Source organism: Centruroides vittatus, unplaced genomic scaffold, assembly GCF_030686945.1.
Source record: "Centruroides vittatus isolate TY-2023 unplaced genomic scaffold, ASM3068694v2 contig_980, whole genome shotgun sequence".
NCBI classification, from domain to species: domain Eukaryota; kingdom Metazoa; phylum Arthropoda; class Arachnida; order Scorpiones; family Buthidae; genus Centruroides; species Centruroides vittatus.
This window is the reverse complement of record NW_027122652.1, coordinates 156,302-165,273: the sequence shown is the minus strand read 5'-3', so window position 1 is coordinate 165,273 and position 8,972 is coordinate 156,302. Positions and strand designations below refer to the sequence as shown.

General features: G+C 29.6%; 1 protein-coding gene across 1 annotated transcript in view; it reads right to left on the bottom strand.

Moving 5' to 3' along the window:
• Window positions 1–241: 241 nt before the first annotated feature.
• The window catches only part of LOC136985897 (uncharacterized), a 53,812-nt gene continuing 45,081 nt past the window's right edge, over window positions 242–8,972 (bottom strand). Inside the window, exon 7 of the mRNA XM_067283288.1 lies at window positions 242–1,746. Coding sequence (XP_067139389.1) covers window positions 1,389–1,746 — 358 coding nt within the window. The 3' untranslated portion in view covers window positions 242–1,388. The remainder of the gene's footprint in view (window positions 1,747–8,972) is intronic.

Below are 8,972 nucleotides of genomic sequence, written 5' to 3'. Positions count from 1 at the left end.
CTTTATTTCTTGAAATATATACACTACAAACACTGATAAATGCTAAAACAAATTAAACAATAAAAATTTCCAAGATCATTTTGAAAATAAGAAATATTTCTGAAAATAATTGAATTTCATCTGATTATAATAAACAAAAAACTTTCAAGTGTAAAGTTTCAGAATATTTATTTATTATTAATCTTTTAACTGTGGCAAAACGTTAATGTGATTTTCTTGTAATTAAATAAGCATATATTATGAAAGTAGATTTTCAGGTTTTAAAATTTATAATTTTAATTCTAATCTATTATATACTATAGAAAGGAATATATATATAAACATTATAATTTTATTCATTAAAATAATTACACAGATATCTAAATTTTCAATTTCTCAGTTGAGAAAGATTTTAAGAAATTAAAATAATACAAATAACATTTACAATATACATATTTTTGGTAAAATAACACTTAATTTTCCATTTATATAATACAACAACTAAATAAAAATATATTGAATTGTGCTGGATCTTCATTTTTACATTCTAGTTACATTCTAATAAAATATGCTAAATGACTTCTGAAAATTATCCATAATAAACTATTTTATTATGTTTTAATAATTTTTGTTTCTTAATAAAACTCTAAACAAATTTTAAATATATATTCAATTATTTTACTTCAGGTAATAAATATACTTAATAATGTTTATTTCATTAGCAGAGTCCATCTAAAATAAAAAAAGTTTTCATTCATTTGATTTCTATAAAAACATAAACAGATGCCTCTAAATAAATAGAACACAATTCTTCATAAAATAATCAAATATAAAAAATAATAATCAGTTTATCTGTCAAACAATTATTGATTTTTTTTTTAAATATGCAAACAAAAAACATCAATTCTGTAGAAAATGAAAGAGATTCCTGTGTATAATAATATGGATATATGCATTATTTGTAGATTATATAAATATTTCACTTGTCAAAATTATAAACTGACTAAAGCAGATAGAAATGTTGATTACTACTTGTATTAACTTTAGGGTTGTTATTTACTTCATTTCTCTCAGAATACTGAACTTACAAAATTACCTACCTGAGACTGCACAAAATTTCACGTAATATTTTAGCAGTTTAAGGCCACCAAATATTAGAAATTTAAGAATTATTATGTTTTTTTTTTTTTTACTGTATTTTAAAATTTTATGGTATAAAAACAAAAGAAATTTTTGATGTGTCAGATAAACTGGTAGGAAATATCAATGATATAATTCAGTTTTCCACTTTTACTTCAGATATTTTTTGATTATCAAATTCTACATTAATCTTTCCTGTTCTTCAATTAAAAATTCCTTTTTATGCTAAAGAATACAGCATATCTAGATCTCATCTATCGTCTTCGTAATTAGTTAAGGGAACTGTTATATTTTCTGCGTTTTGAACCAAATAGTCTTCTGTAAAGGCTGCTAGTCCGAATAGACTTCTTCTCGTTGCATAACATACACGTGGATATAAAACAATCTATGGCCGGTCTCGGAACATTTAGTGTTTTTTGTAAAGCGATACGCATTTTGACTTTTCCTCCGTGCCCGGTTGTATTAACGTGACAATCGTACAATTTTTCATACAGATCTTCATAAGGAACTATGTAATTTACATTCAAATCATTGCCAAATCTTTTACGAACTAAATGAGATTGTTCATTATCAGTTAATACATCATATGTACCTAATAGATAGTAGTCTCTTCTACTTTTTGACTTCCTGTAAATAAATAATATATATTTTAGATTATTTAAGTAGTGTCTAAAATAACAACAGTTTGTTTATGAATAAAATTGATAAGTTTATAATATTTTTACTTTTTAACATTTATATAATTAAAAATAATAAATATATAATCATTTAAAGCTAATATATTTTATTTATAATTATACAGAAATCCATAAAAATTATAAAAACAAAAATTGTATAATGTTAAATTGATAATCATGTAGAATATTGTTGTCTGTACATTTTTTAATTAATAAAAAACTGATCTTAAACTTTTCTAAAATATTTATTGCAGCTTTATCAATAACAAAACCATCTTAAAAAACGATTTTTTAAATCATAGAGGCATAGGCTCTCTATGGTTTTTCTACACCCAGCATACTATAAGTATCCTTAAAGTATTTATGTCATAAATTTATAATAAATTCATGTGTCTATTGAACAAAAGTCACAATGTTACAACTTATAAATTTAAAAATCAGTTTTTCCCAGTATTCGTTATTCCTTTACAAGACTTGGCAACAGATACAAATAGCAATTGTACTTATTAATAAATTTTAATAATTGAATTAAAACATTGAAAAACTAATCAAAAAGTTTAATCTCGTACTTATCACTAAAATTAAGTACAGTAAATAAAGGTGGAAAAAGCCATGTGATTGTTATTAACACGATTTTGTGTTCAACACTTCTACAGTAAATAAAGTTTATTTTTTTCCTAAAACTTTCCATTCTAGTTTTTAAAAGAATAAAAGCGATATAATTTTACTACTTATATTACAATATATACAATCAAAGTTTATATAAAATTTACATAAAATCCAACACAATGGTACTGTACCTCATACTTCGAACGATAAATTCGACAAAAATTTGTCTCGGCTTTCGAACTGCACGTGCAGTGAAAAAATGCTGTTGTGCGCCCGAGTTGTCCCAGGCTCCCGCTCTTGCGTCACACTCTTGTTTTCAGTTCTTTTGTCGCTTTATTTTGGGTGTTTATATATAGTTTGTTACTGGATTTTTAACAATTATTTCCTGCAATTTTTCTTCCTCGACAGTTTTTGGGTGTCCCGTACGTAATCTATCATTTAGTTCAAAATTTCCCGAACGGAACTTTTTAAAACCACATGTTAGGAGTTTAGGAGCATCTTCCCCATACGCATTAGAAGTAACAGGTGCAGTGTTATATCTTTTCCGAAATTCAAGCATAAATGCCCGATATGCTTTTTATACAAAGACATTGCAACTCCATACTTTGAAAACATTCAAAGTTTAAAATTAGCTTCTAAACAAAGAATACCTCCTCACATTAGCAATAATGTGTGATTTAATTATAAGTTGTGAAATTTAACACAGCTATGTTAAAAATATACAAAAACTATTTGTTCGACTAAATATGACGTAATAACCATAGCACGGATGGCCGAGCAGTCAAGATGGTAGCCTATTGCTCTGGGAACCCGGGTTAAAATCTGGACGGGTTGAAAAATCCCCAGGAATTTTTCGGGGGTGGTCCGTATGGATATGTTGTGCCCCATCCCTCGCCGGCCGCCCCATTGTGGGCCTAGCCGAATCCATAATGGGCTTGCTAAAAGAGGTCCTCTTAGTGCCCAGAAGGCAGAAAGAATTAAAAAATAAATAATAACCATGGCATCCGAGAAGTGTATGGAAGCAAGGCATTCTCTTAGACTTCGTTGTAATATTGATAATTGAGGTTAAAAAAGCAGTTATCGCGAAACACGAAAGCATACACGTGTGGCGGATCTGGCAGCTGTGTTTAGGATGACGATGTCAGTAAGTGCAATTTTCGTTTTATAATAATAATTCAAGTATTTTATTTGTTTTCATATATACCATTATGTTATTTTTATCTTAGATTATGTGTATTTGCTATTTTAGGTCTTTTCGATATTCTTTAGGGTGTGGGAATGGATTGATTCCGTTATTTCTAATGAAAAAAGTTGTTTCGGACTAGGGTTTCTCAAACGGGATCACGGTCGTTTTTTTAACCCGGGAAATCCCGCAAATTTCTTAAAAATTCACTTTTTTCTTATTTTGTCGTAATGTTAAGGAAATTTTGCAAACAGAAAGTATAATTGACTCATAAACTGTCAGAAAATATCTGTATTTATTAATTTTAAATCTACTTATTAGTTTTTTAACTTTTTGCTCGTTAAGGAATGTCACAAATGGTCAATAATCAATATGTAGCTTATTTGTGGCAGGACTCTAAAAATTCTTTACTTGTCAGAACCTGTAATATCTGGAATAATTGTACTTATGCTGTCTTCATTAATTGCATAACGCCAGGTTGTGCAAATTGGGCAAGGATACAAACGAGTACGAAGTCTGCAAGTATGAAGTTTTTCTTCATAAACCTGAATATTAAAGACAAACGAACGGCCGAATTATTGGGCTATAAGCTTGATGTTTCTAATAAAGCAGCCGAGGTAGACAAATCAAGAATACTACAGAGCAAAAGAAGTACTACAATCTCGAAAATGAACTAGAAATCTTCCAGGCTACCGGTGAAAAAACACATAACATTCGTCTTCTCTTAAATGCATTAAAGACGATTCCACCCACATGAATTGAATCAAAAAGGGCATTCTTGGTAGCAGGACTTTTCATTAGTTAAATAAGAATCAGATCGAATGATTGGAGTATTGACCATCTTTGCTTTTTAAAATCTTATAAAAACTTAATATAAAATATTATTGTAATATGTTTCATTTAAAAAACAAAAATTACCATTTAAGTTAAAAGTTTGATTTAAGTTTTTTTTTTTTTAATTTCCAACTCAATTCAAAGCACTTTGTTGTTGTTGTTGTATGTAGTTTCCAGCAAACTTTAATAAATTTTTTCTATTTGTGAAAATTTCTACGTAATTCAAAGGTAACTTTTAATATATATCTTATACAGCATTATTAATATGATTTAGGGTGCCGGTCTGAACTTAATTCATTCCAGGAGGCCGTTTGAAGTCCAAAATAGGGTTTTTCATTTTCTTGTCTTTTGCTTGTCCCTGGATTCCAGGATAAAAGTGAACTGTTTCCTGGGATCTCGGAATAGAATTGATTATTTTTAAGATTTTGATTTCAAGATATTTTGTATAATTATTTTTCATTTTTTAAAGTAATTTAATACGTTCTGTATTAAATTACTTTAAAAAATGAAAAATAATTATACAAAATATCTTGAAATCAAAATCTTAAAAATAATCAATTCTATTCCGAGATCCCAGGAAACAGTTCACTTTTATCCTGGAATCCAGGGACAAGCAAAAGACAAGAAAATGAAAAACCCTATTTTGGACTTCAAACGGCCTCCTGGAATGAATTAAATTCGAAGTACCAGGCACCACTGTATTTTTAGGGTTTCGGCCTGATCTACATATTTATAAATATGCTAATTATTTTATCAAATAAATCTAAGATTTAAATTAAATAAAATTAGTAACCGGTAAATTAAATAAAACAATAATTTTATAATCTGTGAAACTGAGTTGCAGCTATCCTTAAAGCCAGTTTAATAAGTCCTGTTAATAGATACGTACTAGTAGACGAAATAAGATTATAAATCTAAGATTTATTTTATAATAAAATTTTAAAAACGTCCAGCAACGAGTTTAACTTTCCCGCAACATTTAAAATTTTGGTGGCGCCATCTGTTACCATATATTATTTTAAAAACTTTTTATATTTTTAATTATTATAAAATGGCAAAAAGCATAATTTTGAGGGTAGGGATAGATTTTATAAAAAGAATTTAAATGCTAATAAGGAGTAAAATCGTCATTAAGTCCGGCCCTATTTGAGATATGACACCACCCCTTTTATCTTCCCAACCCTCGACCTTTAACCACCAAAATTTAATACCATCAATCCCCTTAAAACACAAACCTCCCTGAAAAATTTCAGAAATTTTCGACAAAAAGTGCAGGGAAAAGTTCACGGTTCCAACTAAATTTGAACATTTTTGACATATTGAACAATGTTTCAAAATGATACATTAGAAATGTTCAAATTCAATTGGAACAATGACTTGTGACGCTGAAGCTGTCCTGACACAGGAAAAAAGCATTCCTTTACAAAAAAAATCTAAACAGTTGGCTACCTGAAAGCAAGCATTTTATACCTGAAATAATCTAGCTAATTATATAGCTAAAACTCCATTTACCAAAATGTAAAATGACTATGCAAGACATTGTATGCTGAACTGTTCAAGCAATACAAACATTTTCAATCAATATATCTTGGTAAGTCTAACTAAAGTATTACTTTTTTGAATAGAGAAAATACATATTGTATGTAGTACGTGTGGTCCTATTGAAAAGTTTCTGGAGTGCTGCTGTGGTACCAAAATCAAGTGTAGTATGGTATTATACCACTTAAAGCATTGCAATCAAGCCTCACAAATCGTTGTTTCAAATAGTAAAGTAGTTTAGGGTATAATCAACTGGTGGGGGAAAACTGAAGGGGAAGGTTGATTTGTAAAAATAGGGAAATGGATTCAACTTTACAAATTTCCTCTCATTCTGCACCTTTTCTACGTGATTTATTTCAAGTTGTCATGAATTTTAACCCATTATAACTTAACAGGAGTGTGTGATGTTTTCTCAAACTATTTTTCATTATTTTTAATTTTCTTAATAGAAACCTATTTCCCTTCAACCTACTTTCTCACTCATAGCCTTTCTTTTCATTGGTTGACTACACTTGCACGTTGCACTCATTTATTTTACATCATACATTATGAAATTAAATTGGTCACTTCACAAACAAAATGTGTTTATATCAAGTTTTCTTTTAAACTGGAAAAATGTAAACTGAGACACATCAAATACTTAAAAAAAACTCTAGCACCAAAGCAATGTGAAGAATATAAACATCTGAATGATATTCTCATTATGCAAGACAATTTTCAGCATTTTGATCAACCTGTTACCAGATACACCCAAAACCATTGAGAAAATTTACTAAGTACTGTAATTTATGAAATACAAAAAAACACATCACTACCAAGACTGCTGTCAGACATCCAAAAGCTGTATCAATTGACTACCTACAAGAAATGGCAGGATCACATCAAGAACAACTAAGATGTTCTTTCCAAGACTGTAACAGGATACAAAAGTTAGGTGTAACTTATCTGTACAATCCAGGAAAAAAAAACAGTCATCTCATCAGTAAAGTCCTGTAATATCAGCCAATAGCAACAGGAAGTCAATGTTCTGCTTTTATGATGTAGAAGGAACTATGAATGAAGAATATGTCATGTCCTTCATGATTAAACATCTGCTATGTTTATCTTGGCTATTAGTCTTTGACTTAGGAGCTTGTTAATGTAATTTTTATTCATGATCCTCTTTCTTGCATAAAGTTTTTGAAGCCAAAGCATTTATGCCTATTAGTCTAATTTCTTTCATGTTAAAGATATTGGAGAAGTTTATTGATAGGCTTGTGAAGAATGTTTGTTTAAATAAATTTCCTCTCCATTCCCTTTAGTTTGCTATCAATCTGGAAAGTTCTGTGAGACTGCTTTACATGATTGGTTTTCCAAATTAAAAAAGCCTTGGATATATATGAAACTACACTAGCTGTTTTTCTTAGTGCTTTTGGTAAAAATCTTTTTTCAGATTTAATATGCTGCACTTGAATATGGTGTCAGTACATGTTTTGTTCAATGGATGATTTCATGCTTTACCATTATAATATAGTGATTTTCTTCTTTGATTTTTCCCTGAGAGTATCCATTATGCCAACTGCATAATGATACTCTCAGGGAAAAATCAAAGAAGATCCATTAATATCAAAAGTGCTCAGCAAATAAATATACAGAAACAAAATATCTTTCTCAGCAACAAATTAACGTGTTTTGTTTCTGAAGATCCATTATGCAAAACTGCTCATAGATTGTTCTTTCAGTTTTATGGACTTCTAAAGAATCTCAATGGTTCTGACAGTTTGATGGATGGTATCCTGGATTGTATGTCCAGGATTATGCATATGATAATTGTTCTGCTTTATATCTGGATAAACTCCTAACACTTTTTCAGACTTTCTTCAAAAGACATCTTTCACTCAGAATTGGTATAGACATAATAGCTCGTGTTATCTTATGGAATCTTGTCCCTTTACTCACTGATGGGATTTTATGAGCCTTTCTTCCATAGTAAAAAAAGTGAAGTTTTCTTCTTCAGTATCTAGCCTTTTATGGATTTTGCATGTTGGGCTGATGCTTGATAAAGTCAGGTGTATTTTCTGATTTTGCAAAAGTATTCTTGGCACATCCTGGCATTTGCAACCTTGTACCCTTTTTCAGATTAACACTATGGTGGTTTGATGTAGAATTGTCCACACTGCCTTAATTTAGTGGTCTGAAGTGCTTTGAAAAAATTACAGCTAAAATTGTAAAGCCTGAATATACTGCACACTTTTCTATCACTGCAGTTATGCCTATGACCCTGGGTGGTTCTTGAGGTTCTGTTGGAAGGCCCAGAACTATCTCAGGTTACCTTTTGGAGCAGGGAAGACTCTCTAAAAGGTCATGTGTAATAATATGCTTAAACTTAACACTATGTCATTGGTCATTTGTCTCTGCAGAGGGCATAAATATTGGCAGATTCATAGCAGTTTGTCATTGTAAATTTCCATGAATTTTCCATGTTTTCATTAAAAATTTCCAGTGATCTAATATTGTTAAAGTTAAGGCTTGTTCTCTATACTAATGGCAAAATTATTAAGTGTATAACATAGCAATAATACAAAACTCTTTGTACAGTTGAAAACTAAAATAAATCATTACCTCAGACCAATTATGAAGATGACATCATAGAGTCAAATTTGATATAATGCATAAACCCAGATTTTATTAATCAAAAACATTAACTTAGAAACATGCTTTGAATAACTTTAGGTTCAAACCTTACCAAGTCATTCATGATCTGATCCATGGCTGGATTAACCATTAGGCAAAATAAGCATTTATTTAGGATATCAATGAAAGGAGGCACCACAGAAACTTTTCATTGCTGATTTACCATGGACCGTATTAAGGTTTCTCTATCAGGAGCCTGTGATCTCAGTTGATTTTAATCATTTCAATTTTGTGGAAAATTCTGCAAATTCCTTAAAAATTTAGTTTTTCCTTAGTTTTGTTAAGTTGGGAAAATCTATTAGAAAGTATAATTAATTCATAAAACAGAATGTCAATAG